Source organism: Marmota marmota, unplaced genomic scaffold (assembly GCF_001458135.2).
Source record: "Marmota marmota marmota unplaced genomic scaffold, marMar, whole genome shotgun sequence".
Lineage (NCBI taxonomy): Eukaryota > Metazoa > Chordata > Mammalia > Rodentia > Sciuridae > Marmota > Marmota marmota.
Window position 1 is genome coordinate 918,469 of NW_026000211.1, and position 17,526 is coordinate 935,994.

Here is a 17,526-nt window from a genome sequence, read left to right on the forward strand (position 1 = left end):
CAGGGCCATGCATTCTTTTTCTTCCCCTCTCTCTACTTTTATTTCTCTCTCTCCTCCTTTATGTTATTTTTCCCAGATGTTTTGTCAGAGCAACAACAACAACAAAAAAAAAACCTAACAGCATGGTATCAGTAGAGGACAAATGAATAAAAGGAAGGAAGCAGAGGAGGCCTAGTAGGAGACAGAAATCCCACCTGTACCAAGAGTAATGAGAACCTCCCTCTTGGATGTCAAAAGTGACCAAGTAGGGAACCTAGACTTCTCAAAACTGACTGTAAGGAGGCAGTATTCCCAAACCACATAGCTCTCTTGCCACAGTAGTACCAGATTATTTTTTTTAATATTTATTTTTTAGATGTAGTTGGACAAAATACTATCTATCTATCTATCTATCTATTTATTTATTTATACGTGGTGCTGCGGATTAAACCCAGGGCCTTGCATGTGCGAGGCGAGGCTCTACGGGTGACCTACAATCCCAGGCCCAGTAGTGTAAAATTAAACCAGCTAAAATTAAGCCAGACAGGTTTAAATAAAACCTAGTTTCATAAGCAAAATGTCCAGTGTCAATAGAAAACTCAATCGTCATACCAAGAAGCAGAAAGACCTCAAACTGAATGAAAAAGACAACCAACAGGAAACCACTACTGTAACAAACTATCAAAACATAGTAATTTAAAACAAAACAAACACAAATTAATTATTTTTCAGTGCTGGAAGTCAGAAAAATGCCACAGATCTCACAGGGTCTAAAAACCAAAATTGGCAGCACAGATGAAAAAACATTCCATTCTGTATAAAAGAAACTCAGTTCCAATATAATGATATTTACAGCCTGAAAGTAAAAGGGTAGAAATATATAAAAATATATGTCATGCAAACATCAATTTAAAATGCAGGAGAGGCTATGCCATTATCAAATAAAGTTCAATTTAGAGCAAAGAAAATTACCGAGAGATAGTCTTTATATAAGGGATAATTCAAGAAGAAAGTATAGTAATTCTAAATGTGTATGTACCAAGCAACAAAGCTACAAAATATCTGAAACAAAAACTGATGGAACTTAAAGAGGCAATTTTATAATCAGACTTAGAAATTTCACTGCCCCTAACGATACTGACCAAATTATACTGTTATATAGTGTACATGTATAAATCTGTAACAACAAATCCCACTATTATATATAATTATAATACATCAATAAAAAGTATAGAGAAAATTTTTTACTATGCTTTTTCTTAACTGATTGAATAACTAGACAGAAAATCAGCAAGGATAATAAGAACTTAACATCATTAACAAACAGGACCTAATGCTCACTTCTAGAACAATCCATCCTCTGACATCAAAAAAAACATTCTTTTCATATACCCACAGAACACATACAAAAAGAGATACATCTTGAGACATAAAACAAAAAATAACAACAAAAAGCAAAAGAACTGAAATCAGTGTTCTCCAAGCACAACAGAATCAAACTAGAAAACAACCAAAGAAAGGTAACAGAAAAATCTCTAAACACTTAGAATGTAAACAATATATTTCTAAATAGTCCATGGATTAAAGAGTAAGTCTAAAAAGAAAAATATATTGAACTGAATGAACATGAAACTAGAACATAACAAATTTGTGGGACACAGTACAAAGCATGCTTATAGGAAAATTTATAACATTAAATGCATATTAGAAAAACAGAAAGGAAATCGGTTAATCTTTTAAGCTCACACCACATAACCCACCCACCCCTGCTGCCAAAAGCATAATACAAGCAATGTAAGCAGAATAAATAATTTTTAAAATGCAATCGATAACACTGAAAACAGAAAATATTTTTTAAAATACAGTTTCTTCAAAAAAAGATGGGTGAAACTAAAATAACATAAACTACCAATATCAGTAGTTACAGTCTGAAAGTAAAAGTAAAAGTCTGAAGAAACAAGAACTGAAAGTAAAAGGGTAGAAAAAACAAGAAAGAAACAAGAACTGTCACTATAGACCCTACAAACATCAAAATGCCTAAGAAAGGAAAACTACAAACAACTCTACACAAAAATATGAGCACTTAGATTAAAGTTACCAATTCTTTGAAAAACAAACTACTGAAACTTACACAAGGAGAAATCATGACCTGATTTGTCCCATAACTCTTAAAAAATTAAAACAACAATGATGATGATGAAAGTTATCAGGCTCAAATAACAACAACAATAATAGTAATAATAATACCACCATTACCAGGCCCGAATGGTTTGACTAGTGAATTCTACCAAACATTAAGAATGAAATAATACATTTCACAATCTCTTTAAGGAAAATTTTAAAAGCTAAGAAGACAGTTCCTAACTCTTATGGGGCCAACATTACCCTAATAACAAAACTTGATAAAGATATTATAAGAAAGGAAAACTCAAGAGCAATAATATCTCCTATGACAGAAATGTTCTATATCTTGACTATGGCAATAGCGATATCCTGGATGGGATATTATACTACAGTTTTTCAAGATATTACTAATAGTAAAAATGAGGTAATAGGTACCTGGAGCCTCTATATTATGTCTTCCAAAAATGCATGTGAATCTATAATTATGTCAAAGTAAAAGTTTCCTAAAAATTTTAAAGAGAGCTAGAGCCACTAAATCCCAAAGTGTTAATGAATTCTAATATTATATGTGCTATTTTAAGAAAGCAAATATTAACAGTAAAAACTACTATGTTAGTCAGCTTTTCAATCCTGTGACCAACACACCTGACAAGAACAACTTGAAAGAAGAAAAGTTTATTCTGGACTCCTGGTTTTAGAGGTCAGAGTTCATGGTCAAACTACTCCATTGTCTGGGCCCCAGGTGAGGGACTGCATCAAGGTAGTAAAGTGTGGCAGAAAAAAGTTGCTCAGCTCAGGACAATCAGAAAGCAGACAAGACAAACAGAGATAGAGACAGACCAAGGAAGTAGGGGCAAAAATCATAATTCCCAAAAGCATGCCCCCAGTTTCTCTAGCCACACCCTACCTGCTTAAGGTTGTCACCCAATATAGTAGTCCTTACAAATCACTAATTCATCATATGGATCAATCTACCAATTCATTCATTTTTATAATCTAGTCACTTTGCACACTGCTACACTGTTTCATGAGCTTCTAGGAGACACCTCATATTTAAAACCATAACTATTATAATAAATGTTAAAAAATCATTTAAAATAAGAGCAGTTTGGTTATATTTAAAATTTTAATCAAAATTGCAATGAAAATGCTATACAGTTGCTACAGTTTACTAAGGAAAATGACAGCTGCTCTTAGGGTATACACTAACAAGTTACTATGCTTCACAAATATGCCGTTTTTGATGAGTTGAAAGATCATGCTTAATGATTAAGTTTGATGGCTTTAATTACACAAAAAGATTTATAAAAGCCTAAAGTATTAGAGGGCTAGGGTTATTGAAATAGAAAAATTAGACATTCAGAAAATTATATATATAGATAAAGCTATATAGACACACACATATATACACATATACATTACTAACTCATATTAGGCGTATTTACATTACTTGAGCTGCCTCTTAACTATGACTAGCTCAAATATTTTACATACTATACTTTTCCTTGTAGATCTTAAAGATTTTTTTTTCACATGTCAAAATGAAGCCAAGTGACATGAGAACAAAGACAAGAGCACTTATAAAGCTTTATAATGTTAACAAATTTATTAATTTTATTAAAATTATGCAATAATATACTATTAGGTAATTTTCCTTTTATTGAAAGAATCTTTACCAAAAAAAAAACATATTAACAGATTTTAACATTATATATTAAAGAATTCCAGTTGTGAGTTTATAAACCAGTTTGATTTCATTTTCATTTTATGCCAGACCACATCCTTCCAAATGAATAAACAGGTTAGAAAGAAAGAAAAAAAAAACTAATTCTGTATGTATATATATATATATATATATATTTTTTTTTTCCTAATTCTGTATACCTAAGATCACTGACTATGGAGCCAAAATGCTTAAGTTTATAATTTAATAATTTCCCCCTATGAATCTGTAAACTAGTATAACTTGGTATCTTCATCTATAAATGTGAGGACAATGATAACACCTACCTCACAGCTTCAGAATCAATGTCCTTAGAACAACAGTGTCTGGCTCAGAAAGGCGTTCAAGAAGGTTTGTTACTATTATTGTGTTTGACGTATAGCTTTCTTAAGCTATTAAAATTTAGATTGCCGTAAGCAATATAAAAAATAATTTGACACAAATTACTCAACAAATGGGTACTAGAAAGAAAAAACTGAGCAGGGCATGGTGGCACACTCCTATAATCCCAACTATTCAGGAGGCTGAGGCAGGAGGATCTCAAGTTCAAAGCTAGCCTCAGCAACTTAGCAAGGCCCTGTCTCCAAAGAAAAAAATTTAAAAGGGATGGGGATGTGACTCAGTAGCTAAATGCCCCTGGGTTCAATCCCTGCAAAGGAAGGGAGGGAAGGAAGGAGGGATTATCTTTAGATACCCATGACCTGTTTGTCCCTTGTGCAAATAAATACTTTAAAAATTTAAATCAATATGCCCTATATCAATTTTGGTCTATAAAAAAAGGAAAAAGAAAAAGAAAAGGTACTAGTTTCATATTCCACTCCTAAATTGTTTTTATATTTTTAAGGTTTCAACCACATTTATGATATATATATTTATATTTTATTTATCGATTAATATATATTTATTTATATTTTATTTATGATAAATGAACTTATTTATTTATCAAATTTATTTATTTATGATAATTAAATTTATTTGTTATATTTATTTACTTATTGATATACATTTATTGTCCTATTCATATCCAAAATTACAAGCAGAATAATAAAATTTTCTTAAAAACTTAAGGATTAACATTTTCAGCATACCTTTAAAGCAGTATTCAGTTTTTTTCAACAATAACTAGTTTTAACTGTCACTATTTCAGTGCTAAAGATGATTCTTTTTTAAAAAGTCAGGAATTCACCTTAATATAACAATAACTTTCTCTTAAACTCAGATGGATAAACACAGCTTATCTTAAAAGGTAAGGTATTCTCTTTTATTCTGTATTATTATTATTTATTATTCTTTATTTTCTAGAAGACATGTTATGAGACTTCATAATAACTCAGGAATAATTCATAAAGTTCAGATTAACAATATGAGAAATTGCTTTTAATCATGTATCCTGACAGGAAAAATATGCATGTGACATGCAATATGCCACAATGTAGCACAGCTAGCTTACAAAACCGCATATTAAGAACATATTAACGATGACCAAAAGAGAGGTGTAAAAATTAGGCCCTGGTTGGACATCTGGAAATTTGATTTGACAGATGCAGGCAGTTTGATCTTTCCAGAATTGGAATGTTCTCAATCACAGAGCCATCTACAAAATCTTTTGACAGAAAACTAAGTACATACCTCATCCACTATACTAATTAAAACTTTAAAAAAATGCACCATAGTTTAAGAGACGATATACGATTACAAGTAATCCAAAACAAATTTTTGACAACAGAAAATTATGTATAAAGAAGGGGGTATGAGATGTCAAAAAATTAACAGTTAATCAGTATTTAAAACAACCCAAATTTTTATAAAGTAGAAAATAAACAATGTAATAAGTAATGTAATATGACATAAGATGTTAAATAATTAATAGTTAATCAGTATTTGTAAAACTTGGAAGATACGGTACTCTCAGTTACCAGTCAGACCTCAGACACATTTGTTTACTTCATTTTATATATTTTTCTAAATCCTGGGGGCAAAGAAAGGAGAAAGACACACAAAAGTCCAAACCCTTGTAAATATGATTCTATTGGGCAAACAAATAACAAAAAAAAAATTCAATTTCTGTTATCAATATATCTATCAAGAAAACAAAAGCTAATGGGAGTGTGGACAAAAACTAATCTCTTGAGTCACAAAGTATCGGAGCAGAGATTTAATTGATGAACCATGTGAAGTTCTGGAGCAGTGTTCACTTCAGTAAACATCATGTTAGCCCAGCCACAGAAATGTGCTTCCTCTGTTTGAGGGACAGCAAGCATTCATCTGCAGCTGAAGTAGAGATCAAAAGAGAATTTAAGATCAGAGATATGCAAGACAGGAGCCAGATCATCTAGGTCATGGTTAAAGAATTTGGATTTTACTGAACATAGAGCTGATTTAAGCTTTAGAAAAACCATTCCAGCTATGGTGAAGAAAACTGAACATGAAGCTACTGCTGTCATGAAAGAAAAATAATGAAGCCAACACAGTGAGTATGGGAGAAATGGTTCCATCAGGAATCTAAAAGAACAGAAGACCTAATTACCAATCCACTGGATACAGTCTGAGGAAAAGAAAAGACTGCTAATTGTGACTTGAGCAAACCCTAATAGTCAAACCTAGAAAGGCAAGATACAAATCACTAACGTCCCAACTTCTAAAGATTTTGGCTTTATCTGAAAAGCAGTAGAGTAGGGAGAAGAAAAAAGAGACTCCAGACATTTTGTTGATTTACCAAGCCAGCTTCTGCAGGCACACAGCAGACTCCTCAACTCTGTTTGAAAACTTGAGTCACCACTGATTACTTCTGCAGAGACTGGAAGTCTGCCTAGCAATCATAGATTAGGATTTCCTATGAAGTGCAAAGAATCCACGTTAAACTTATTTGTTGTTGAGACATCTGAGTGTAAATATATCTTTCTTCCCAACTCCGTTTCCTCTCAATCCCCTAAGAAACTACTAGGACCAATTACCTTGCCAACTTTTTGACCATCTAAACTAACTCAGTTTATCCCAATCATCGTTAGTCCTGCCAATGATAAACATTCCTTTGGGCAGCTATCCTCCTCTAAACTCAGTCTTAATCTGCACTCACCTCCTTGGCTGACTCAACTTCCCACTATTACACTCTATCCTATTTACTGTGCCCCAGAAGATTATTTTTTCATGGTTAACAAACCTCCTTCCCAGTCCTGTTCAAGGAACACTCTCTTTTGTCAATTACCTTGAACTTAAATGTGGCTCTCATTATAGCATATGCAGTACTACTCTTAAAAGGGAAGTGCCTCATTCTCCAAACCTTCATGTATTTTACATTCAAGAATACAGATATCCATCAGACTGAACATGGTATAGCAGCACAATTTTGGAGAAATTCATAAAATAACTCTAAATTCACAAAGAATAAAAACATATCAAAATGTTTTAAGGGGACTCACTCAAAAAACTAAAAATATATCCATAGAAGTAATGAAGTAATTATAAACTGATGTTGCACAATACTTAATGTCTCCTGGGACTATCCATGTATGTACACTTAATTTAGTACTATGTAACATACAAGGCTGATTTGATTAAAGGAAAAAAAAGCGTGAAGCATATATACACAAAAATTTTAAAATAAAGTATACCAAAATGTTATCTCTAAGTGGTATAAATCTTAAATAACTTTTTCTTTTTACACTTTTTCTATTTCCCTCAATTTCTCAATGTATTTTTATAACCAGAAAAAGGCCAAATATGCTTTTAAAAATCTATAATAATCATTTTAATAACATTTAATAATGATAACACAGCAAACATCCTCTTCAACAAAATTTACGTAGGCCATTTTAGACTTTTCATATCCTTGCTTTAATTGAAAAGCTTATTTCCAAGTCCTTTAAATGATTGCCTAGAACATCAAAGTCATCAGAAACAAAAACATAACTCAAAAAATCTCAATATTTTTTCTAAACATATCATCCACTTAAACAGTAATTCAGCAAAGAATGTAATCAGTCTCAGTTATTATGGTTTAGATGTGAGATGTTCCCCAAAAGCTCCCGTATTATTGCAAGAATATTCAGAGATAAAATAACTGAATTATAAGAGCTGCAAGCAACCTAATCAGTAGTAGAAGGTTTTACTACTGCCAGGAAACAGCAGGACAGGAGAGCCAGAGAAGTGACAGGGAAGCTACAGCTACAGATTTGTGAACTTATCTAAGCACAGTGGTAGCAGGGCCTAGCTGCAACAAAGAAGAAATGATTTAGACAGTACTCATATGTATAGACAAAAAAACTTGACTGTATTTGTGATAAATTGTATAACAGGTCATCTTAGTTTTTGTTCTGTGGAAAGTGTAAAGTATTCTATCAAAGATTTTAATGTAGACTTTTTTCCCCCGCCCATGCTGTTGATTGCTAAATGTTAGTCTGATCATGATACTGAATAAATGTGTCTTTAAAAAAAAAAAAATGAGTGATACACAATTATTCTCTGTAAAATGAAGCGCATACTGTTGCTTATAAAGTTTTATACAACTCCATGCATTTTTTATTTTATAAGACAGCATTAATTAATCATGTATTTTTAAATGTTTTATAAGGAGATTTTCACCTTGCTAATTTCCTTTAAGAAAAATATATATATCCTTGTACACAGTTTTGGCTAATGTACCCAAGTAGTAAATGATGGGATGTTGGAAAGAAATTTTCAATAAGTAAATTCCCAATGAGAAAAACACTTAAAAACTTTCGTCTCAAAAGTTCAGCAATAAACCACAATTGCAACTGGAATAAAAAATTACTTCGAATAATATCTAATAACTCAAAGACATTACTTTGAAAAGAAAGCTCTTTCATACTTTCTTTTTGTGTGCAGTACTGGGATGGGACCCAGCATCTTGCTGCACATGTCAGGCAAGTACTCTACCACTGAGCTGCATCATCAGCCCACCTTCCTTTTTAAAACTTATGCTTAATCTAAATTCAGTTTGAAAATAGTACTTCCACCATAATGCCCCTGGAAAGAATTGTTTAGTATAGAATCTGTGTGGACAGAAAACATTTTAGAATATGGTTCACCTAACTATTACTTCACTAAATTATATAACATGAACATATAAGTAGAACTAGGTAACATTTCCAACAATACTCTTATTAGACTTTGTTTCTCTTAAATCATATCTGAAAAGCTGTATATCTTTTTTTTAAAAAAAAAGTAGAAATTCTTCAAAATAATTCATAAAAATCATATCATGATCAAGAATTTAATATCTTCCTATTTAAGCAAAAGATGGCTTTCAAATCAATTTTAATAAACATGGTATCTGTCCTCCAGAAACACTCAGTTTCCATGAATGATTATGTCAAAGCTCTTTCCCGATATAATCTTAAAATCCATTACAAATCAGTAGTTAGCTTCTTATTATTACTAACATATTTAAACTTTGTCTTTAAAAAATTACAAATGGATCTACAAGCAATGATGTATTATCTGAATCTAACAAACGGACAGGCAGGCCTTGAGAGTTGGAGAGGAGGAAAAGGTCAGAAAGAGGACACTGAGATATAGAGACAGTTTTGCTCGGCATTTATAATATACTGTACCTGTGTTTCTATGAACTGTATTTCTGCTTTGGTTGGAGACCACTCTACAGCTACTATAGTTGCCCATGGCTTTGTTAGAAGAAAATGAAAGGCTAAAGAGAGAATCTATGTAGGCCTCAGATTATATATTTTAATTTCATTACTTAAGACTATATATTTAATTATTTTTCCTATCTACACTGACTTAAACAGTTTTATTCCTCTAGTATGAGTTATCTTGATTTGGCAACCAAGGCATATAACCTTTTACTGAGAAAAATCATATTATTCTGATTTAGCAGTGAGTGTATTAATTTTGGTATAGTGGGAAGTTATCCTTCTGTGCACAGTAATTAAGCAAAACTCAATATATTTTCATAGCTTACTCAATATAATGTTTTCATTCACCTCAGAATCTTGTTTAAAATGCACAGCATGTACTCTAAAACTTAAACGAGAACAAAAGATTTATTTTCTTCAAACAGGGCAAATTTAAAGGGTAGTTAAAAGTCATTTACTTTCACTCAACCTAAAACAATAACATTGGCACTGCAGTGACAAAGAGGCTCCAAATTACAAAGGTCAGTTAAGTAAGAGAGGGCAAAGGCAGCAGGACTCAGATACTAAAAATAAAAACAAAAATAGATTCAATGCAGCATTTTGAGAATGAAGATCAATGAAACAATAGTTGCTCAAAATTATATCAGTTATAATGTTATTTCCTACATTGATATCAAAGATCCTTTCTATTTTAACATTCCTCTTTGCTGGTTCTTGGCATTTGTTTTAATAAATTTCTATATTTTACTTCCATTACCCAAAATAAAATATATTGCCCCAGTTAAAAAATAACTTGGCTATCATGGTAAAAGTGAAAATACATGATAAAAATATAAAGGGATGGCAAGCGAGAAGCAGCAGCATATTTTATTTACTATTGATCCAAGTTATAAGGCAGCAGGTTGTCTTTCCAATCAAAACTACTTTTATAGTTATACAAATGTCCTTGCCTGCTCAATAGCAAAGGTCTTAAAAAGAAACAACTGAGAGGATGAGGTATAGAAAAATTATGATATAAACCATGAATGACTAAAATACAAGTGAATAATATTGTGATTTAATGCTATGATTCTAAGTAGAACAAGTTTATTGCTTATATGCATGACAACACAATTAATAAGACAGATATCTAATCAATAATAAAGTAATGGATAATGATGTAAATATTTGTTTAGCTTCATCAATAAAAAAAAAATTCAATGCATGAAGATTTTATGAAATCAAGCTAGTAGTAGTTCTACAGATAAAATAACCTGGTAGCTATTTTCTTACCTGTAAGGACAGCTTTTGCTGAAGGATCTGCCAGGTCCAAAGCTGATTTCCCATCAGTGTTCCGAATGTTTGGATCAGCTCCGTGCTGCAGCAGCACTGTGCAGGGAAAGCAGAAACAATATCTTACCTCGGGGATACAGAGATTATTTACTGGTAAGTGTCGCCTCGGCATGGTGTAGGCATAAACATACATTGCACAAATTTTTTTCTTTTGAGGAAAAAGAAAAGAAAGAAAAAGAGAAAAAATCACTGCAGCAAAAGATCTTCTCTAGAGTAAAGCGAAGTTGGCAACTTATGGTACAGTATTATCACATGACTTGACATCATAAACATGAAACTAGAAAAATCTTGCAATATACAGTTTTAGTTTGCTTCCTTCGGGCAGCAGTAAGGGAAGCTGTGTGCTCACTGACTCACACTATGAAATATGCTAACTGTGAACCTGCCCTATCTTTACTACCACTGTGGCTGCTTGTTGCTGCTGCTGCTTTACTGCTGGATTTCCAAATGCTTTCTCTTCTCAGAATAGTTATAATACTGTGCAAGGCTTTTAGTGGCTCACCACTTACATATGAAACTCACCATAACATACTGGCTTGCTTCCAAGAAGTTTAACAGACACAGTAATGCATGCAACTCAGGTACTCTGCAGTCAAGCTACACAAAGAATGGTCTTTTAAAATAATCTTTCCATCAAAAAAAATTTTTAAAAAAACTCAATCTCTATAATAAAACATATACTAAGAAATGTATGTAACACATGCTATACTGGGTTGAAATAAGAGAGAATAACTGTAAAATCCACATGTAAATCTGTTAATCCAATATTTCTAAGCCCCATCTAGTATATGAGTATGTATATGGCAGTAGGGATTACTGCTATTAATACCACTCAAGCAATGATTTAAACTAATAAATAGGTTCAGCATCCCTAGTCTAAAATCCAAAATCCAAAATGGTCTAAAATACAAAAAAAAAAAAAAAAAAAAAAAAAGAAAAAGTGAGCATCTCTATGATGCTCCAAGTGGAAAATTCCACATCCGACTTTATGTGACAGGTCACAGTCAAAACACAAGTGCACTAAAAATGTTATATAAAATCACTTTCATGTCTGGACCTGGATCACAACCCTAAGATATTTGTGTGTGTGTGTGTGCAATACACACACACACACACACACACACACACAAATATTGCATATATATATACAAATCTTCTAAAATCAAAAAACTCTGAAATCTGAAACATTTCTGATCCCCAGGATAATTACAATTCAATTACAGCTTTTGAGTCACCTCCATTGACAAGACCCAAATTTTCATCTAGATCTTGGGTTGTTTTAGATATTAAAATCAGCCATGGCTTGAGAAGATATAGAGAAATCTTATGAAGATATTCTACAGTAGTCCCAACTTATCTGCAGCTTTGATTTCTGTGGTTTGAGTTACTGGCAGTCAACTACAGTCAGAAATATTAGACAATTTCAAAAATAAACAATTCACGGGTGTTAAACTGTGTGCCAGGAACAGTATGATAAAATTTTACACTGTCCTTTTTCATCTATGTGGGATGAATCATGCCTCTGAACTGCATATCCATGCTGTATACACTACTTACCCATTAGTCACTTGGCAGTCATCTTGGTTATCAGATCAATTTTCATGGTACTACAAATGCTTATGTTCAATTAACCCTCATTAATGGTCCCAAGAGTAGAGATGCTGGTAAATGGGACATGCTAAAGAGAAGCTATAAAATGCTTCAAGTAAAAAGGGGGAAATTTTCAAAATAGAAAAAATTTGAATGCTGAGGCTACTAAACTCTGTAAGAACAAATCTTTTAAACTGTGAAAATGAAAAAAGAAGTTAGTCTGTCCCATCACTAAACACAAGTTAGAAAACCACATTCATGATAATTTTTGTTACAATATATTACAATAACTGTTCTATTTCTATTATTAGTTATTACTGTTTATCACTTACTGTGGCTAGTTTATAAAGTAAACACTGTATGTATAGGAAAGACCACAGTAAATATATATATGATCCAGCACTATCTGTGGTTTCAGGCATCTACTATGGGTCTTGGAATGTATTCCTCACAGATAAGGGGGATTCCTGTATATTATCCGCTTTTTCTGGAGGAGGGGGGGGGGTTCTGAGGATTGAACCCAGAGCTTCGCTAAACACAATTCTACCACTGAGCTCTTATTATTTCATTCTTGAACATAAGCAACAAACATAATTAGTTTTCAGATGTTTAACGTTAAGTATTTTCTAGAGATAAGACTTAAGTGGAATAAAATAGCAAGTACCAAAATATCAAACTGTAGTTACTTTTTCATCATAATGATAATGATTAGAACTTTTGCAGGAATAATACTTCTTTTATTCTAGGAAGAAACTAATGTGAAGATTTGGTTTGTAACAGGTTTTATCATAAAGAATCAAAAGGGAGCTGATATCAACCTCATAACCTTACATAGCTACTGAGTGAGCAAATGTAATAGAAAATAAAAGAATGATAGCTATCATGAAAAGTAGAGTTTTTTGTTGCATCTTCAGAAACTTTCAAAACCTACTTTTAAACAAACAACATAAGAACATTTTTATTTAAGTGTTTAACAATTATAAGATGGGAACTTTTATAATGCAGCTTTTAATGGGTAGCAGAAGCAAAATATTGAAAGCCTAAAAGACTACTCCTCCAAAAGTCAACTAAAACTCAATCCTTCCAGCTATAATCAGTATTTTACCTATTCCTATTTTGCAAGAGATATGCCATTACAATTTAATTGCAGTTTTATTTTACGTGACTTTAAAAGGAGTAATCTTTTTGAAATAATGTGTTTTCTGAACATTTTGAGGTCACATCTCCATCACTGAACCTAAACACTTAGATACATCTACTGCAGAATAATGTAGACACAGGAAAGCAGCAGCTGAAATTTCTGAACCACATGCTAATAAAAAAAAATCCATGTTAAAAATATTTACCCTTCAGTAGGTGAATGGGCAAAAAAAAAAATGTGGCATATATACACAATGGAATATTACTCAGCAATAAAAGAGAATAAAATCATGGCATCTGCAGATAAATAGATGGAGCTGGAGAAGATAATACTAAGTGAAGTTAGCCAATCCCAAAAAAACAAATGCCAAATGTTTTTCTGATATAAAGTGACTGACTCATAGTAGGGTAGGGGGAGCATGGGAGAAATAGATGAACTCTAGATAGGGCAGAGGGGTGGGACGGGAAGAGAAGGGGCAGGGGATCAGCAATGATAGTGGACATGATTATCCAAAATGCATGTATGAAGACACGAATTGGTGTGAACATACTTTATATACAACCAGAGGTATGAAAAATCACACTCTATATGTGTGATTTTTGTATGAATTGTAATGCATTCCGTTGTCATTTATTTTTTAAAAATCAATGAAAAATGAAAAAAAATTGATATTTTTAATTCACAAAGTATAGGTTAAAAAAACAAAACTTAGGCCTGGTGCAGTGGTCCATTCCTGTAATCCTAGCAATTTGGGAGGCTGAGGCAGGAGGATCACAAGTTCAAGGACAACCTCAGCAACTTAGTGAAGCCCTGTCCCAAAATAAATATTGAAAAGGGCTGAGGATTTAGCTCAGTGGTAAAGTCCCCGAGATTCAATCCCTAGTTTTTTTAAAAAAAATGTATATATAATTTATTATTATGTATATATATTATATATACATATACATTAAGTTATATATATACATAAATATGTGTGTGTATATATATAAAACTTAATAAAAAACAAAACTTAAAAAAAAGTTTTAAGAGAAATACAGGTATCTGCAATTACACCAGCAGGGATCTAAACTTATCTTAAACTTTCATAAAAAGCCACAAGATAGCTGGGAGGAATAAATCAGAACCATAAAGTGGTATGCAAAGGGGTTGAGTTTAAAGTCTAGCAATACCTATTAGCTACTAATATTTTACATTTGAAGCACATTTAAAAATGCAGACACTATTTGTACTCTCAACTCTAGAAATATCTTCTAATTACATGCTTTGTTCTAAAGGTAGCAGTCAGCAAATTTTTCTATTACAGAGACAGACAGTAAATATTTTAGGCTTTGTAGACTATATAGTTTATCACAACTACTTATCCTTACACTTCAACTCTACTTACCATTATAGTGCAAAAGCAGCCACAGATAATACTTAGAATTAGCTGTACAATCTTCCTTAATGATAATAAAATTTAAATTTTATATAATTTTCATGTGTCCCCAAATATTATTTTTGATTTAAAAAAAAACATTTTCAAATATAAAAACAATTCTTAGCCACAGTAAAGCACAGGGTGGGATGGGTCTGGCCTATGAGCCAGAATGTATTGACCCCTGACCTTGGGCAGTGCTACATGGTGTGGTCTATGGACTGTGTGTATTCCCAGAACTGTTTGTAACCCATCTACATCAACATAATAAGCACAGAATTTGAGGGTCAACATTTAGAAATTTAGAATAAGCATTTCTAAACTAGTTTTTACATTTTTACCTGTATTGTATTTACATTTTAAAAAATGGGTCTATCATACATTGGGGGGAAAAACCCCTCGTCTTCTGTCACAAACAATTTGAGAACTGAGTCAGGTGACACATAAAATTCTCTGGAACTTTACTTCCCAGACCTCTCAAGTAAAGGAGTCAGACTAGATAGGTGAATTCTAGATGTCTAAGGTGAGGCCTGATAATGTTTTTAGAATTACAGCCAAAGACCTGAAAAAAATCAAGATCTAAAATCTTTAAAAAACAAAAAAATTTTTTTTTTCCTTTTTCCTAACACTTTTACCAAAAGACAACAAAACTAAAGTTGAGTTTATAACCACTGAAAATTGTCAGGTAACTAACGTGTCCCAAACTACTCCCTAAGCAAGTCTTCCAATCGAAAATCATTCTAAAGTACCTACAAATCACTGGTGTTTCACACTGTTCTGGGGATTTCTGGGGGGCTATTTTCTAATACCAGAAGAATGCCATGTACACAGGTAAAGGTAACAACCACAGCTTTCAAGAATGCCAGACTGTACTTGAAATGATGTCATCTAAGACTCTGTTCTGAGGCTTCAAAATTTGCTTGCAAAGTTCTGAACAATGAAATGTGACTATTAATACATTATAAGAAACTCATCTTCTATAATCAATATGCATTGACAACATACATAAAACAGATTACCCTTAAATAGCACAATGTCACAAGCAAGTTTCCAAAATATACAAACAATATACAAAGTAAAGTTTGAAGGAAAAACAACAAAACTAAAATCTGAATAACATCCAATCCATAAATTTAAGGATACAATGGCCAATAAAAATTCTCTTATGTTATTTTTAACCAATTGGTACATCACCAAACTTCAAATCCCTAAGATTTTGCTTCCAATTGTTTTACTAATGTATATTAACTTTTATTTTCTTGTGAAATAAGAGGAATAGAAAAAAGATAGCAACAGAAATCACAGGTATTTAAAACTAAGGTAGGACCATAATATTTTTTAAAGGTCATTTTCAAATAAGCTACAAACGTGATTTTTTCCCATTTACGGTATAGGTGTTCTATTTACATTGAGCCAGATTCAGAAAAAAAGGACTTCAGTCACAATGTTCTATTTACTTCCTCAAAACTTAAATTTAGGCATGTGCATCTCTTCAATTCTTACAAAGAGAAACATTTCTGCATTTATACAAAGCCTCAATCTGTCAAACTGCTACTTGATAAACCACATTTAACTACAGGCATTATTAACTCATTTAAGAAGACAGAACAAGAGAAACAAATGTGAATTTTCCAGGCTAAAAATGTAAAAAGGCTTTTAGAGTACACATCAAAAACTACTTTAGTAAGATTTTACTTTAAATGGCAAAAATTACACTGTTAAAAAATATTAAAGTTTCTGTTTATGTGAACTTAGAGCTATGTTAAGAGTTTAAAGTTGTTCATGATGACACTCAAATATTAAAAAGCTTTTCAAGTATTCATAAGTATCTTACTCTTTAAGAATAAACAGATATTCACTTATTAGACTGAATGTAGAAAACTGAATCTCACAAAGGACAAAATTCCTTAGATTTTTTTTTTAGAGTGGAAAGTATAAGCTTTATTAAAGGACAGTAGAAAAGACTTCTCCCTGGAGGAGGAAGGGGACCCAAGAGGTGGAATCCCCTTAGATTTTTTTAAGCAAAGAAAATTTTTAATTTTTTAGCAAAACATCAAAGGACCAATTTTAACTAATAACCCTCAGTGTATAGGATTCTCACCAATAAACATGGACTGTAAAAGACAAACTAATTTTCAAGAGAAGAAAATGGGATTCTGCCATAGAACAGGGGATGCCAGCATGGCAGAGATCTGATGTCATCGGAGAGCGGCCGAGGAAAGAACTTCATCGGTGCCAGCAGTGACGGAAACAGTTGGTCCCCTGGTAGGGAGGGTGAGTCACAGATACCCAAGTCTCTCTCGCTTTGTCGTCAAGCCAGAGGGGAGGAGCGGGGCCACCGCCCGCGCCCGCAAGGTAGGCAGACCTGCGACCAACCTGCAGATCAGGCCCAGCGGTCTGCAGGCGTGGTAGGAGGGGCAGGGCAGAGCCGCCGCCTGCGCCGGCAAGGTAAGCAGACCTGCGACAGACCGGCGGATCAGGCCCAGCGGCCTGCCAGCGTGGTACACACTTCACCCCAACTGGAGTAGGGGCAGAGCAGAGCCCCCGCCCACACCTGCAAGGGAGACTTTTCAACTATACAAGAGCAATATAAATATATAGGGGGGGGAAA

The 17,526-nt window shown here is 32.9% G+C and overlaps 1 protein-coding gene across 4 annotated transcripts in view; it reads right to left on the reverse strand.

The window, feature by feature from the left end:
• Positions 1 to 17,526, reverse strand: part of Tnks (tankyrase) — a 194,093-nt gene that overhangs the window by 123,907 nt on the left and 52,660 nt on the right. For all 4 annotated transcript variants that reach the window (XM_048791783.1, XM_015486022.2, XM_048791784.1 and 1 more), the window contains one exon: positions 10,711 to 10,806. In XM_048791783.1, the coding sequence (XP_048647740.1) occupies positions 10,711 to 10,806 (96 nt within the window). The remainder of the gene's footprint in view (positions 1 to 10,710; positions 10,807 to 17,526) is intronic.